At 35.7% G+C, this 17,429-nt stretch overlaps 2 protein-coding genes across 7 annotated transcripts in view; both read left to right on the top strand.

Moving 5' to 3' along the window:
• DDX4 (DEAD-box helicase 4) overlaps positions 1-12,726 on the top strand; it is a 104,001-nt gene extending 91,275 nt beyond the window's left edge. For 5 of the 6 annotated variants that reach the window (XM_021076578.1, XM_021076579.1, XM_021076577.1 and 2 more), the window contains 5 exons: positions 1,410-1,555; positions 9,826-9,925; positions 10,968-11,238; positions 11,393-11,503; positions 12,403-12,726. In XM_021076578.1, the coding sequence (XP_020932237.1) occupies positions 1,410-1,555; positions 9,826-9,925; positions 10,968-11,238; positions 11,393-11,503; positions 12,403-12,489 (715 nt within the window). In that variant the 3' untranslated portion in view covers positions 12,490-12,726. 6 annotated transcript variants of the gene reach the window in all.
• The window catches only part of IL31RA (interleukin 31 receptor A), an 83,969-nt gene continuing 82,963 nt past the window's right edge, over positions 16,424-17,429 (top strand). Inside the window, exon 1 of the mRNA XM_021076775.1 lies at positions 16,424-16,525. The gene's annotated coding sequence lies outside the window, so the exon portion shown is untranslated. The remainder of the gene's footprint in view (positions 16,526-17,429) is intronic.

Consider the following 17,429-nt stretch of genomic DNA (forward strand, 5'->3'; position numbering starts at 1 on the left):
GAAGCTCTGCCTGTAATTACTTTTTATATAACTATTTATCCTGTTTATCCTGCCTCAGAGGCAGAGACCACCATATTCATCTTTGTACTCCTAGTACCTTGTACCATGTATGCTTGACACAAGGCACTCACTCTGTTTTAATGAGTTGAAAAGGTGATGGACAATTAAGAATTGCAGATGATTTCGAGCTTTGTGCCTGGATGAGAGGTTTTTTAACTCTAGAGGTGGTTTATCAACAAGTTTTTCTTTCACATTAAGAGAGCAGGTGAAGAGAAAGAAGCAGCAGTGATTTATTAAGATTCTGGGATGCTGAGTTTGAACTGTTTTCTTGATATGCTAGGAGTGGCTAGAAAGTCAGGGACTGCTATGTGGGAGGGAGGAGGACTGCTGCATGATCTTCCTTCTTGTCCTCACAAACTGGCTCTGTCATTGGCAGTTCCCCTTCTCCCTACCTTGTGTTTCTGGGTGATCAAAGCAGGACTTCTTAATTTTATGCTGTCAGTTTGTTTGTGTGTATCAAGATATTGATACCCTCAACATCCACAGCCTGGTATGTTTCAGCCCCTGGTCCCTTCTACCTCTTGTCTCATTTTTGTCCATTTATGCTCTACAAATACTATCATTTTCTATGTGTGTCATGAAACGAAAAGAACTACCTTGAGATCTGTTTTACTCATAACAGTTCATTTGAAATACAGTAATTTAACAACTAACATTTTCAGGAAACAATTTCTAACAATAATATACATAAAAGCAGTGAGTGAAAAACAGAATTTTTGCTGTAGGCTTAAATTTAATTTTTTTTTTTTTTTTTTCTGAAGCTGCACTCACAGCATATGGAGGTTCCCAAGCTACGGGTCCAATTGGGGCTACAGCTGCCGGCCTACACCACAGCCACAGCAAGACCAGATCTGAGCTGCGTCTGTGACCTACACCATAGCTCATGGCAACGCCAGATCATTAACCCACTGAGCGAGACCAGGGATCAAACCCACAACCTCATGTTTCCTAGTCAGATTTGTTTCCACTGTGCCACAACAGGAACTCCTTAAATTTTAATTTTTAATAAAACAATTCCTGCTTGCTGTAGTCTGATACTTATCTTAGTTTAGCTTACTTTTTATTATAGTTATATACACATTTTATATCATTTTGTGTGGTCAACAACACATCCACTTGAAATTACTTATCCATAATTCAACACAGACTTATTTACTGGTTAAGTATTTTACAGAATTTTAACTGATTTTTGAAAGTAGTACTTGGATAATTTAAATATCCACCTTCTCTTATTATACTAGTTATCATCTGCCTTATTAATATTGAAGTAACACTTGGCAGGAATTCAGTGAATATTATGAGTATTAATGGAAGAAGATAAATTAAGGAATACTCTTTTGTCTTTCAAGGTTGGCTGGGGAGTTTTTAAAATCGAATTATTTGTTTGTTGCTGTTGGACAAGTGGGCGGAGCATGTAGAGATGTTCAGCAGACCATTCTCCAAGTTGGCCAGTACTCAAAAAGAGAAAAACTTGTTGAAATTCTACGAAACATAGGTATCTTACATTGATATGATTATTATTGTCATGATTTTGATTTTTACAGAAATGACTTTTAAAAATGACTAAGTATTATTTGGCATGAGTTAAGTTTTCACTGTTTCCTCTTTATCTAAAGCTCTTTTTATAAAAGGTATTACAGTTCGATTTTCTGGGTAAATTATATAGCAGTATAGTCCTTTCTCCTCCATAAATGTTAAAAGTAGGAAACATTTGAGACTTTGTTTAACAGTGTCTGACCAAAAACTCTTCCAGCAAAAATATATATATTTTTTGTTTTAGAAAATAGGAAGGATGGGTAACATATCTTTACATCAAGCTCTGTCTGCTCCACCAAAAGCAAAATCTTTTTTGTATTTCTAGTTCCCAGTTTTTACTTTCTAAGGCTTCCTGCATTCATAGATTCGAAGAGTTTTAGCACTAGAATGGACTTTAAAGATCTAGTTCTGTCCTTCACAATGTTGATGAGAAATCTATCCCTTCCCCCCACCAAACAAAACCCCCAGTTTTTATAAAAAGTTGTATTTCTTTAATTGAGATAGCCTTAGTTTGTGCCTGGAAATAAAAAGTTCTAATATGGCCATTGTAATAAATTTTGGTTATCTCACAAACTAAGTGTACTTATAAGCAACCCTCATCCTCTGATTTAGTAAATATGTTTTAGTTTGAATGTCGGTGTTGGGATTGGGGAATAGGAAGGCAGGAAGCTGTCTAATTTCCAACAATGAGGGGAAAAAAGGTTGGTTTAGAAAGCACTTATTAAGTGCTTCCAGTCTGCAATTTTTGTTGAGTTTTATTAAACAAAACCTTTTTAAAACCAAATACTCATCTTGAGTTTGAGAAATGTTAAGTTGCTTCACGGTATGTTTCATAACATATACTCTGGCATACAGAATAAAAATAGTAACTGCTATAGGCAACATATTGTTCTTAATGTTTTAAATATGTTGACTCATTTAATTCTTAAAACAACCTTCTGAAGTGGTTTTGTTATCCCCATTTTAAGAATGAGGGCACTGAAATACAGAGAGGTCAAGTCATTTACCCAGTATAAATTAAAGCCCCAAATGCAGAAGGAGATAAGTAATGTATGGTTTTGCTAAAGTTAGAGCACATTTTGGTATAATCACTTAAGATTTTTATATATGAATTTATGAAATAAAGTTTATTTTGAGAATAAGCCTAATGAGCGTTTTTCGAAAGTGTTGGTTTCCCTTTGGGAAACTTTTGAGGTTAGCACTATTTGTATACTTCTTTGTTATTTAAACTGTTGAATGTTTTGTAGTTGAGAGTTCATTATTCTCATATTTTTGTTGTTGTTGTTGTTTTAGGGCTGTACCCGTGGCATATGGAGGTTCCCAAGCTAAGGGTCCAATCAGAGCTTCAGCTCAGCCTACACCACAGCCATAGCAACGCAGGATCTGAGCCATGTCTGCAACTTACACCACAGCTCATGGCAATGCCGGATCCTTAACCTGCTGAACAAGGCCAGGGATCAGACCTGCGTCCTCATGGATACTAGTCAGATTCGTTTCTGCTGATCCACAACAGGAACTCCCTCTTTTTTTTTTTTTTTTTTTTTTTTTGACTTTGCACAGAGTAGTCATCCAATATATCCTCATATTTTACATATTTGTTGTTCATATAATTTATCTCCTTTTCTAATATTTAACTTAAAACTTCTAACTCTCCCTTTCTGCCTTTAAAATGTGTAGATTTCATTGTTTCCTAGTATTAAAACCAACTGCCTTTTTCATAATTTTAAATGAACAGGTGTCAAAGATTTTATTGAGCTCATTAATTACAAAGGGAACTGGTAAGATGCTATAGCCAGTTCAAAGGAGAATTCAAAGAACACATGTGTAGGTTGTCAGGAAGGATGTAGATGAATTTACAAATAGATTTAAAAATGGTCAGTATCCACAAAGCAATAATCAGTTATATTTGAGGGGAAATTTGTATTTGCTTTTTTTATTTTTTATTTTTTTTAGGGCTGCACCCATGGCATATGGAGGTTCTCAAGCTAGGGGTCGAGTTGGAGCTGTAGCCGCTGGTCTGCACCACAGCCACAGCAATGCTAGATCTGAGCCACGTCTGCAGCCTACAGCACAGCACACAGCAATTCCGGATACTTAACCCACTGAGCAAGGCTAGGGATCAAACCTGTGTTCTCATGGATGCTAGTCAGATTCATTTCTGCTGAGCCATGACGGAAACTCCTGGGATTTTTATTGATAAGATTCATTTGCCTTGTGATCACTTGCAGTAAGGATATAAAAGAAGACAAGACAGTAAAAAGGCATGACAGCCCTAAAGGATGTGTTAGTCAGTAATCATATTTGCTCATTTCGAAATGTTCAACAGTTTTCTGACAGCTTGTATCCCCGCATGATCACAGTAATCTCAGAGATTGTTATTGATCACAGGAAAAGCGGGTCTCATTATATTTGGCCTGTTTGCATAGGTGCAGCAAGACTATTCCTTAACAGCATAGGCCTCCTTGAGTTTGTTTGTCAGATCTAGAGCCATACAGTATTGAACAAATACTGAAGTCACAAAGTTAACTTCTATCTAGAAGTTTTCTTAAGAAATCTGACATTGAACTTTTAAAAGGCCTCTAAAGAAGGGAAACTAAGTCTAAGAAATTCTCTCTACCATATTTCATCTGCAGTACCTAGAAATTTGAGTGATTCCTCTCTTCTAAAGTTCTCCAGATTTTTTAATGTAATTCTTATTTCATTGAATCTGTTATCAGTCTCTGTTGATGATTCCATCTGCTTCTGGGATAGTCCTAAAAATCATACTTAGTCCAAAGACATCTACAAGTTTACTAAAAATTATACTTAGTCCAAAGATGTCTGCATTGTTGACTTACAAGTTTCTGTTCAAGACTATTTGAGATATCAGTAATTTGAAGTGCCTGCAACAGTCCTTTCCCACAAGACTTAGAGTCTGCTCTTTGTTGTAGATATTCTGATCTGTAGTTTTATAGCAAAGTCTTTGGACAAGCATCAAAGCAAAACAGAAACTATCGATAGTTGATGGAGAATTGATGATCATTACTGATCATTGTTAAATATGAAAGATCTGATGAGGGATCATAATAATAATGCTACAAATAAGGAAATGTGGTTGTTTCTATGGCATGAAAAATAAAGGTAATAAAACCATTCCTCCAAAATTAAATGTCTATAATGATGATGATTAGGCCTATTTTCAAAGAAGTACGTGAATGGTACATCTGATTTATGAAAATGAGTAGACATAATTTTTATAACAAGAATATCAAGTGAGTAGATTAAGCATAGAAAAGAATCTAGTCATCTATATTTTTATAAAATGCCATGTGTAAATCTGATATCCATTCCATTGAGAACCACTGGATGCCAGGTTCAAATTAGAAAGAAATAAGATTGTAGACAAATATTTTAGTAGTAGGTGAAATCATGAAAGCACAGTACTTAACTGTTGTATCAAACAGTGTACCTCCAGGCCTCTGAAAAATGCAGAAAATCTCTATAGTTGTTTCATAAGTGTTTTGGTCGGAGTTTCTACTGAAAGTTAAAAAAAAAAAAATTTACTAACAAGGGAATTTACACAATTCCAGGGATTTCCCATAAAGTACACATTTTTGAAATGTGTGAATAACATTTTTCCTATGCATTTTAACCTAGGGAAAGCTTAATGTTTCTTCTTTTTTTTTTTTTTCCGAATGCTTCCCTTTATTTTTATTTATTTATTTATTTATTTATTTATTTTTGTTGTTGCTTTTTACGGCCACACCAGTGGCATATGGAGGTTCCCATCAGAGCTACAGTTGCCCGCCTATGCCACAGCCACAGCAACATAAGATCTGAGCTGTATCTGCGACCTACACCACAGCTCACGGCAACAAAGATCCTTAACCCACTGAGCAAGGCCAGGGACCAAACCCGCAACCTCATGGTTCCTAGTCGGATTCGTTAACCACTGCGCCACGATTTCTAATGTTTCTTCTAATTTAGCACTTCTTATCACGCAACTCTTAAAAAAGTAATAACACATTAAACAAGCTTGATTATTTTTAGCCTCTCTTTTATAAGGTGAAATAAAAAACTTCTCTCCTTTTTCCTGGGGTTCTCTAGGAAACCTCAAAAGTAGTTTAGGTGGATTTCTCTTTCTAAATATATGGTCTGGTCTTTAAAAAGGCAGTATCAAGGGTTGTCAGAGGATAGTAGAACATTTGATTTAGCAAAGAAGCATTGGTGACTGAGAAGTAATACTTAGTTACCAGTTTAACTGAAGTGATAGTAAAGCATTTAAAAATAAACATAGAAGGTAATGTGATTGTAAAGAATGATAGCTGTTTCATAAACAAGGGATTTTTTTTTCTTTAAATAACCAAAGACATAATAAAGTCAACAGCATCTCTGCTATATAGGCTGATTACAAGAAAGAGAAGGAATAACTTTTCATATTGTAAGTAAAGGCATTAAATAGTAAATCAAGAAATAGTGCCGTCCAAATTGATTGAATTTTGCTAAAATTTAACATATTTCATAGCTTTTCTGAAGACCCGTATATTATAAACCAGTGCACATAAAATTCAGTTTCTAAGATTTGTGCTTCATTGTGCTTTTTTCATGTTCTGGAGCAAACTGACAACATAGGACAAAATGAATCCTCCTCAGAGTCCCCTAAGACCCTGTCAAGGAGTCTGTGAAGTAAAAACAATTTTCATAATGATACTAAAATTATTTTAACATGCAGTATGTTCCAGTTAATATTTAAATTTTTCTTGGCTTTAGTTTTTAATATGGTAAATATCAGTTATTATACCCACATAACTGAAACATTGGGATTGTTGATCATTTTTTAATAGTTTAAAGGAGTTACAGATGAAAATTTTGAGAGCCACCACTTTAGGGAAAATGTATTCTTTCTTTTCTTGAAAAACAGAAGTACAAATAATTTATATTTCTTGGTCAATATTACTCATAGTGTAGTCTCAACCACTTTTGTTAATTATTATTTTTAACCATAGTAACTTCTGTTTCATAGAGGAAAGTAGAAGCAAGGAGGGACAGTTGACAGATGTCATACACAAACGTTTTAGCTAACTACCAGAGATCATGAACTTCCTGCACTACTTTCTATACTACACATATCTTTTATACTTAAAGGAGCAAAACTGAGTATGTTCATTAACATGACCTAAAGATATTGCCTCTCTATGGCACCTGAAAAATGATAAACATAAAGGACATAAACTAAGTTAATTACTGAAAATTCTATCCTATATTCAATGGTTATCCATTAATTCAATATAGTCTACTATTTTAAGTTAACAAAGATCTTGGAGATTATCTTTTAAGATGACAGTATACAAAATGGTAGATACTGTTGAACAGTGATTCAGTTTAGTTGAAGACAGATTTACATTTTCATACTCATAAACATTATGGAGAAAATTAACTGGCAAATCTCTACATGTTAGGAAAAACCCAAGTACAATAGAATACGTGATTGTTTTATACTTAACACTGATAAATTGGTGAAAAGATATGTATTTTCTAAACCAAAGTTACTAAATTAGTCTTATTCGCCAAAGTATTTCTGCTTTAGTTCCTATAGGAAGAATTTTTCAAGTTTAATATGAAGTATTATAAATTCAGTTTTTTTATTTTCAGGGAATCTTAGGAATATTTATTTCTATAAATTATTTCTCTATCTCTGTAAACCAATTATAATTGTGCTCCTTTAATTTCAGAGACTTTATAATTCAATTTGTTGATATTCTTCATGGGGTATTAACATAATGATTATACACTGTGGTAGATAAATCCCTTTCTGAGTTAACAGTTACATGAAGAACTTATAGCTTCAGTTCTACCACTTCAGCCACAGGTCAGGAGTGAACATAAAAATATAAAAAATTATCTAGATAACCAAAGCTAGAATTCTTTTTAGGTTCTTACTTGATTTTAGTTCATAATGAACTAATAATAGACAAATAAAGGCTAACAAAATGAATTCTTTATTATTTTTCGCCCAACAAAATAGGTAGTTATAATTCATTAATGCATTTATAAAGATGACCAAATGGTCTGATCGTAAAACTAAATTTGCAGTTATTACTGACACCAAAGGGGAGTATAGCTTATTGTCTGAACTAGAACAAATACAAAATCAGATCAGTAGAGAAAAAAAAACTAGAGAACATATCAGTAGGGTTAAGTTTTCATTGCCATTTGGGATTTATACCAGGAGCCAAGAAAAATGAGCTCAAAGCTTAAGCAGCGCAGTAGTATTATATGACTCTGTTGGATGAAGCAGTTTCAGCCTTGGGCATCTTGCTAGATGACATCCAAAACTGTTGAAAGGTAATTTTTGATAAAACATGAAATTATTACTCTCTAATAAATAAAATGTCTATATCTCCAAGATATAACTTCCTTATTATTGCAGAAATCAGTTGCCCTTTTGATTTTCTACCTAGTTATCTTTACCTGAGATTTAATTAAAATAACCTCTAAATCTTCTTTTGTTGCAGTCTTCCTATCTCAGTTAATGAGTTCCATTCTTCAGTTGCTCAGACACAAAATCTGAGTCATCCTTGATTTCTTTATCCAACTTACACATCTGATCTATTAGTAGACTCCTTTTTTCCCCTAGCATCAAACTATATCAGAACCCATTGGCTGCTCAGTTAAAACAAAGATCAGTTCTTTTCACTTTGCTCCAAACTCAGTGGCTTTCCTTCTCAAAGTAAAGGTCTTTCAATCATTTTCAAAGCCCTTCATCACAGGGCCTCTGTTACCTCTCTGTATTCATCTCCTCATTTGCTCTCTTGCTTACCATACTCCAGTCATGCTTTGCTCATTACTGTTCTCCACACACACCAGACATGGTTCTGCCTCACCATCTTTGCTTTTGATAGTCTTTCTGCCCAATGTAGAAGCCATATTGGGGGTGTCTTTTCTGGTTTTATGAGCACATCAATAATACCCATGCTTTAGAGCCTTTATATTTTTTCTTCCCTCTCCCTTGTAATTCTCTTTCCTCAGATATCTGGATAGTTTACTATCTTATTTTAGTAGTATTTCTACTCAGATGTTATCTAATTAGAGAGGGTACATCTAAAGTAACCCACTTGTCTTTCTTTTGCTGATTTTTTTCCTTTCTAGGACTTAATGCATAATATTTGTTTATTACTTGCTTCCCCACAGTAAGTGCAGGGGCTTTGTTTTATTGCTGTATTTTCAGCACCTTAGAGTTGTTACTAGTATCTGCTAGGCACTAAATATTTGTTGAATAAATGAAGCCAGCTGATAGGGAGATGGGGAAGTGGGATTATGAACAGTAATACCTTCTTCCTTCCATTAAGGCTATAAATTATCATCTCTCCTTTCTTAACATTTTATGTATGTATATATGTATGTCTTTTTTAGGGCTGCACCCATGGCATATGGAGGTTCCCAGGCTAGGGGTCTGCACCACAGCCACAGCAACGCGGGGTCCCAGCCATGTCTGTGACCTATACCACAGCTCATGGCAACACCAGATCCTTAACCCACTGAGCAAGACTGTGCCCTCATGGATGCTAGTCAGATTCATTTCCACTGAGCTATGACAGGAACTCTCTTCTCTCTAACATTTTATAGAAAATTTCCTTAGGTGGTAAAATCTCTGGCTTGTGCATGAATTTTAACCAGTGTAATATTTTAAGGCAAGAAGTAAATATTCTTTAGTGCATTAAGACCCTAGAATAAAGGTATTTAATTTTCTGTGTGTGTAATATAGCTTGGAGATTAAGTAGTTTGAGTTAAAAGGTAATGTTGGAACATGGAATATTGTAGTTTGTCAGCCCTGAGATGTTAGGATGCTTTTATTATGAATACTTCTGACAGTCAAGGTAGAATAAAAGTTTGGGTGATCTTGGGAGGTAAAGAACAAAGGCATTTATTTATAGAGAGGGAAATGAAGGGCCTGAGACAAATGAGGAGCTGCTAAGAGTTGACAGGTAGATATATCATTTATCTTTCCTTAAGTCTCCACTTCTCAGATAGCCTCAGAGGACAAGGGCAAGCAGATTTTCTTAGCCCTAAAGTAGGAGAAAACTCCTTGACATTCATCCATTCAAGAAGTACTTGAGTTACTATCACCTACCAGGCCTGGGTCTGGGTTTGGGAGTACAATTGTGAATGAGACAGTTTCCTGCTCACCTTACCTTTTTTTCTCTTCCCATTTTTGTAGTTTGAATATTAATAATCATTTGTTGTTTGCAGGTGATGAAAGAACTATGGTCTTTGTAGAAACTAAGAAAAAAGCAGATTTTATTGCCACTTTTCTTTGTCAAGAAAAAATATCAACAACCAGTATTCATGGGTGAGTAGATAAACCTAATTTCCTAGTAAGGAGGTGATTTGTCTTTGTCATTTGTTAAGAAATGTCAATATATTTAACTAGTATAAAATCTTAGAATTAGGATTCAGATTTCCTAGGATCTAAACTGTTATTCTTCATCTTCAAGTTTTTTTGTATTTTATTTTAAAAACTTTTAAAATAAATTTTATTGGAGTGTATTTATTACAAAGTTGTGTTAATTTCAGGTGTGCTATAGCAAAGTAAATCAGTTATACATATACATGTATCCATTTGTTTTCAGATTCTTTTCCCACATAGATCATTACACAGTACCGGGCACATTTCCCTGTGCTATGCAGTAGGTCCCTATTTTTATATATGTGTGTGTATATGTCCGACTCAACCCCTCCCCATTTTAAGTTTTTATAAGAACCAAGTGGTAGGGATGGGCAAGTTAAAGGTGTATCTTAAATTCCTCATTATGAAGAGTTGTAGCTTCTCAAGAGAGATCATTAAAGGCTCTCTGATCCTTAGATCTAGGTGTTTCTTCAGTTAAATCTAATCCTTCTGATGCCTGGCATTTTGTAAATTGGAGTCTTTAAACATGTCATGTTAATAGAATTTCTTTGACACTTTACTAGTAGACCTAAAATATTAACCAGTGAATATGTAAAATTCAGATATTATACTTTTAAGAAATCAGTAATTTGAGAAAGCATTCTAATCAGGTAGGTGTATATATTTCATCAAAACTAGAAACTATGAATGCGTAAGATTTGATGTTTGTCGTTTTGAGTTTGTATTTTGGCTCTTTGTATTATATGTTGCCCCACCTCATCTGCAAATGGTGATAACTGACCTAATCCTGAAGTATTATTATGAGAATTAAATGATGGCTTTAAAGGAATTAGTGTAATGCTTAGTACGTAAGAAGTAAACATTAATGTTAAATGCTGCTATTTTTACCATTATTAAAAAAAGAAACTTACATGTTGAACTTTAATGGTTGTCTTTAATAATTTTCTTAAGAACTGTGCTGATACATACTTTGTTTTCTTTCAAGTGATCGAGAACAGAGAGAGAGAGAGCAAGCTCTTGGAGATTTTCGCTGTGGGAAGTGTCCAGTTCTTGTTGCTACTTCAGTAGCTGCCCGAGGGCTGGATATTGAAAATGTTCAGCATGTTATCAATTTTGATCTTCCTTCCACCATCGATGAATATGTTCATCGAATTGGGCGTACGGGTCGCTGTGGAAATACTGGCAGAGCTATTTCCTTTTTTGATCCTGAATCAGATAGCCATTTAGCACAGCCACTAGTGAAAGTACTATCAGATGTAAGTTTTTGATTTTTAAAACTGAATGGATAGTGTTCTTACCTTCTCATTGAAAGTAGACATTTTATACGTATGTATATTAAGGAAAAGTAAACTGTTCCAGTCTTTGAGATTTTATGCATACTGAATATGCAGTTAATTTTTTTTTTTTAAGGCTCAACAGGATGTTCCTGCGTGGTTAGAAGAAATTGCATTTAGTACCTATGTTCCTGGCTTCAGTGGTAGTTCAAGAGGAAATGTGTTTGCATCAGTTGATACTAGAAAGGTTAGTTGAGGGGAAAAATTCAGAACTTGAATTATTACCCTTTTAGTTACCCTTCGTAAATGTCATGCTTAATATTGCCAAATAACTATAACATTTGGTAATTTATCTAAGCCATTATTTTCATAACTAGAAGATTAATATTTCTCTAAAAAATTTATGTACATACTTAGTTTTGATTTTAAAGGTGAGGAATTTAAGATTTATGCTCAAATACCTTTCTTTCCCAATTTTTTTAGGGCCACACCCGTGGCATATGGAGGTTCCCAGGCTAGGGGTCTAATCGGAGCTGTTGCTGCCAGCCTGCACCACAGCCACAGCAAGACCAGATCTGAGCTGCATCTGTGACCTACACTACAGCTGACGGCAGTGCTGGATCTGCAACTCACTGAGCGAGGCCAGGGATCGAACCCACAACCTCATGGTTCCTAGTTGGATTGGTTTCTACTGAGCCACAACGGGAACTCCTGTAGGAGTTCTTTATTTTTGGAATTCTGACCACATTGTTAAGTAAGATGAAATAATAGAGATATGAGTTGCTTATCTTTTCTATTGTGTCAATTTATAGGCAACACCACCTTTATATAGAAATAATGAGCATACTAATCATTAAATATTTATGCTTATTCATTGAAATAGAGAGCTTTGTTTTTCCACTTGCCAAAACTATTGACTTTAAAAAAAAGATTTTTCTTGAAATATTCTGTGTACTTTAGACTTCCCAGGTTGATATGAGCCTTTTTGTTTTTGTTTTTCCAAATAGACTGGATTCAGTGAGAATGAAATTCTGTATATACATTGGGAAGACAGGGTAGAAAGCTGGAGTCCCTACTCTCGGGCTGGGCAATGTAACTTTAAAGCTGCATAAAATTAAATTTTTTGTTTGTTTGTTTGTTTTCAAGAATTACCAGGGCAAGAGCTCTTTGAACACAGCAGGGTTTTCTTCTTCACAAGCTCCCAATCCAGTAGATGATGAGTCATGGGATTAAAGCTAAAACAACCTTCAAGTTTGTGGCAGTTTTGATGCAGAGAAGAAAATAGTTTTGATTTTTGAGTTTTTAGCAGGAGTGTGAAATCTGACACTCTTGTATCTCCTGTCCTTCTGTTCTTACTCCTACCCTTAAAAAAATGCTTACTGACTAGTTATGTGAAATGCTAAAAGTTACAACGTTGCAGTTACTGATACAAGTGGTGTTAACTGGAAAGATTAAAGCATTCTAAATGTCTTCCTTATTTCTAGTGTATTCTTCAGGGGTTTTAGACATATTTCATGTCTAAATGTTATGTCTTAGTACAGTGTTTATTGATTCTATAACAAACAGTATAGGATACGTTTTTGGTTAAAAGTTATTGGGCCCCATTTTTACTTAATAGGAACCTTTAGGCAACAGTGTATGGTGACATGATTTTCATGACGCAAACAGTGAAAGACATAAGGCTAAGTAGGTAATTTTGATTTTTAGATCATCAGATATGTGGTGAAAATGGTTAATTGTTTGCAGTGTGAGCTCTGTACTCAATGACACAACTGTATTTTTACAGGGGTTCCTTGAAAACAAAGAATGAAATGCTTTTTTCCCTAAGTTTTCCAACAGCACTTTTTTAAAAAAATTTATTGGAATATAGTTGACTTACATCCAATAGAACTTTTAATTTTCCTTGCTATATGTCATAGTTATCAGCTCCTGCCTTTTGAAATTTTATTTAGTCTTATGAAACCTATGAAGTGAACAAAAAGTCATATAAATTCAATATGGTATACATTAATACACAGTTGTAATAATGAAAATCATCCTTTGAGCTCAAACTATGTCAACAAACAAATGCTTGTTACTCTTGCTATAATTAATTTTTGATACTTTAATATTGAGGGAAAGAACTGATTTTTTCATTTACCATTATATATATTTATCCTTATTATGTCTAGAATGTAGGAAATTCTTTTTTTTTTTTCTTTTTAGGGCCACACCTGCAGCCTATGGAAGTTCCCAGGCTAGGGGTCGAACCAGAGCTACAGCCACAGCAACACCAAATTTGAGCCACATCTACAACCTACACCATGGCCACAGCTTGTGGCATTGCCAGATCTTTAACCCACTGATCGAGGCCAGGGATCAAAGCCACATGTTCATGGATACTAATTGGGTTCTTAAGCCACCGAGCCACAATGGGAACACCCAGAAATTCTTAGTAAATCATTAAATGAATGAACTAAAACATTAAGACATGAAACAAGAGCATCGTAAATATCAGGGGGACAAAAATAGTCAGTTTTGAGTGGATATTATTTACTTAAAAATATCCCCAACATATGTCTTTGTTATAGGGATTTGGTTAATAAATGAGACGTCACATTCGAAAAGAGAAGTATTCAACACATTTTGTTAGGTAACTAGTTAGATGTCTACCACATGTTGTATTCAAAATAGTTCTCTGTGAATTATATAAAAAACTACAACTACAAAAATACAGCTAAGTATTAAACCTATGAATTGTGAATGAGAATTGACATTAAGCTCAAAGGACAAATAACAAGGGAGCCAACAAACATAATGATCATAAAAGAATTAGCTACTTATATAAAAAGGTTAAATAATAGACATGGGAAAGTATTACTGTGACTGCACTTATCAGTGTGTAGTTCTTCATATGTGGATATGTAGAATACCAATAGACAAATGTGCAAAGTACAGACAGCTCAAAAAGGGAAGTTCAATTAATAAAAATACAGGAAATATTTAACTTGCACTATTAATCTCACTTTTGGGAAAGCCTAAATGAATGAAGGTGTTCACATTGTTCTTTGTAATATCTGTATGTCTTGTCTCTTTCAGTATGTTTTATTTGCAAAGAGCACTATAGCTCATCTCTCTCTTTTTTTTCCCATTTCCTCAAAGAGCTTCTTAGTTATAGCCTACTTACCTTAACATGCTTGATTTGTCAAGTTTTCCATAATAGCATTATTGAAACAGATGTAACAAGGGAAAGAAAATCATACATAATCCTACAATCATTACAAACCAACCGCAAATGTCCCAGTGTTCAATTACTTTTCTCATTTCTAGGTATAGAAAATTTTCTTTAAAGACTATCAACGTAACAGATACATATGTAATTAGAAAATAAAATTCCGCAGAAAGGTTTATAATAGAAAGCAGTATTGTGTTGCTTCTCCCTTTCTTTTCTTTACAGCCGCACCTATGGCATATGGAAGTTCCTGGACTAGGACTGGAATCAGAGCTGCAGCTGCAGGCCTGTATCACAGCCACGGCAACACTAGATCCAAGCCGCAGCTACAACCTAGCCACAGCTTGTGGCAACACTGGAGCCTTAACCTACTGAGCGAGGCCAGGGATCAAACCTACATCTTTATAGACAGTGTCAGGTTCTTAACCCACTGAGCCACAGTGGGAACTCCCGCTTACCCTTTCTAAATTGCTGTTCCACATCCCACAATCAAATGCCTTTAATCATTTATGATGGTTGGCATATATTTTGTTTTTTTGTCACACCAAGTTTAGACTTCTATTGACTTAGTTTATGGGAGATAAAGATCACGTACCTCACTTTTACTTCCTTCGTAACTATTATTTCTTTCCAATTTTATTGAGATATAATTGATATACATCAGTAAAACTGGAGAGTATAAATTTAAGGTGTACAACATAATGATTTGCCTTATATTAATATTGTGAAATGGTTACCAGAGTAAGTTTAGTTAGCATCCATTATCGTATTTGCAAGAGCTATCTTGTTTTCTTTTGTTTTCCCAAGTGTTTTTTAATAGTGCATTTTCTGTTTCACTAATACTTGTTTAATCCTTGGAATTTAATCTAAGAAATAGTTGTTTACATCAAGCATTTTTTTTTACCTGCTGCTTTGGCATCAGAAATCTTAAGCATTTATCAGTCCATACGTTGTATGTATATTGAATGCTGGCTTTAGTTAAATTCAGCAATGTGTTCATTTTTGTGTCTTTCCTCCTAGTCCCTAGAGTCTAGTGCCCTCTCCTCTCTAACTTTTCATCAAGGCCTGCTTTTAAGAGAAGGCATACATTGAAATGTGAATAATAAAGCCTAGCTTTTCTTCCCTTGAATCCTTTGCATTTTAATGAGTCAAAGATTCTGGCCTAAATTTACTAACTGGGAAGCTCAAATGGTGAAATATTAAGCATCATCGCTACAACTGAAGTTTCGGGAATAATGGTGATGTTAGTAGCGAATGAAAGTGAAGAGTGGTCCTGATTTCAGGATGGGTACCTGACCTACCTACTCCATTTGTCTGTTAGGGTCTTGGGGTAGAGTAGTCATAGTTTTCTGTTCAGCATTGATGACATTTCTTTATAGGGCGGCAGCACTGCTCAGATGTTTCCTCCTTCCACCGTTCCCCTAGCTTTACACTTTGCACTGTTTGTATAATCTCTTCACTGGTCCCCTTACTGGGGGAGAGACAGGTTTTCATTTTGTTCGGTTTGTGTGTTCTTTATAGATATTTTAAAAATATGTTGAAAATGGCCCTATTAAAATTACGGCCACACAGTAGCGTGTGTGATGCTGTGGTTGGCTCACTGTCAGCTTTAGAACCACTGTGCCCCACGCCAAACCGGGAACATCTCCTTTGTAAACGTCCAGAGTGGACTCCTGTTATTATGGCCCAAGACCCCGGCAGTGACGTAAGGCGCTCTTTTACAACTTGCTCCACAGAGAGCCCAGCCTCGGCAGTCAGACGGCCCTGTACAGCAATGGCCACCTTGAAGCTGCCAGTGCTGGAAAGCAGCTTCCGCCTGCTCTGGACTCAGAGCTCGCGGAGGCGGCTTCTGGGGTCGGCCCTGAGGTGGGGGTCCTTCCATTTTCTGGACCTGGCAGCACTCGCTCCGCGGCTGGGAATGAAGCTCCCGAGGGCGTGGGGTGGCGGGAGCCGTCCCCCAGGGCGGAGCCGGAGCTTGGCCGTCTGGGACCCGAGGAACTGGGATGAATAGCTGCAAAGGGGTGCCTGTTGTCCGGAGCTCCAGCTGACTGTTCCCAGGTGAGTGCGAGGCATGCCCTGTGTTGGGCTGGACTGTGGGGCTTTACCTCGGCTCTGTTTTTAGAACTCAGTCCTATTAATTTTGGATCGCGTAAATTTATAGGCTAAAGTTTTACATAAAGTGTCAGGGGGATTAACAACCTTAGTAAAATCCATTCATAGACCCAGCGAAAGGGCCGGGAAAACGAAGATTAAATGACTTAGAGACAGTTGGTCGTACTGTGAGGAGTTTCTTGTCAAGATAGGAGAGGGTAGGGTTAGAGGGGGGAAGGGGGGCTGCAACAGGGTTAGTGTGCCTGCCAGGACACTGCAGATGCTGGAGACTGAAGTGAGCCAGTGGTTTGTCCCAGAGTTTGGGGTCTGGGAATCCAGGTTAATCCTTTACCAAAGTGATTTATTAATTGTTTTGCTATAATTCAGGGTATTGTCAAAGTAGGGCGTTGGAGTTTACTTTTTTTTTTAACAATGAATTTTTTTTTTTTTTTCCCCATTGTGGGAAATTTTGCATGTGGGAATTCCTTGAAAGGTTTTTTTTTTTTTTTTTTTTCCCTACACCAGTTAAGTGTTTTCTGGGTTTGGAATCTCATGTGTTCTTAGGATTCTTTTTTCACTGTTCAGGAACAAAAACCAACTTTTCCTCCACTTCTGAATATATGAACTTATTAATTATCCCAAAGTCTTGGATATATATCTATTTAACCTGATTTTCTCCTTAGTTTGGGGATTACCATGTGGGAGATAAATTCTCAACAGAAATAAGAATAGCTTAAAATATTTAAAAACTTCTATGTGTAGAAGGAGAAGCTCCTGTTTAACAAGGTGGGCATGAGGCTTCGTAATAGCAAACTAGCTGGAGTAACCTTAACCTTGGCTTTATTTGTTGACTTGTGTGGTGTCAGTGACC

Source organism: Sus scrofa, chromosome 16 (genome assembly GCF_000003025.6).
Source record: "Sus scrofa isolate TJ Tabasco breed Duroc chromosome 16, Sscrofa11.1, whole genome shotgun sequence".
NCBI classification, from domain to species: Eukaryota; Metazoa; Chordata; class Mammalia; order Artiodactyla; family Suidae; genus Sus; species Sus scrofa.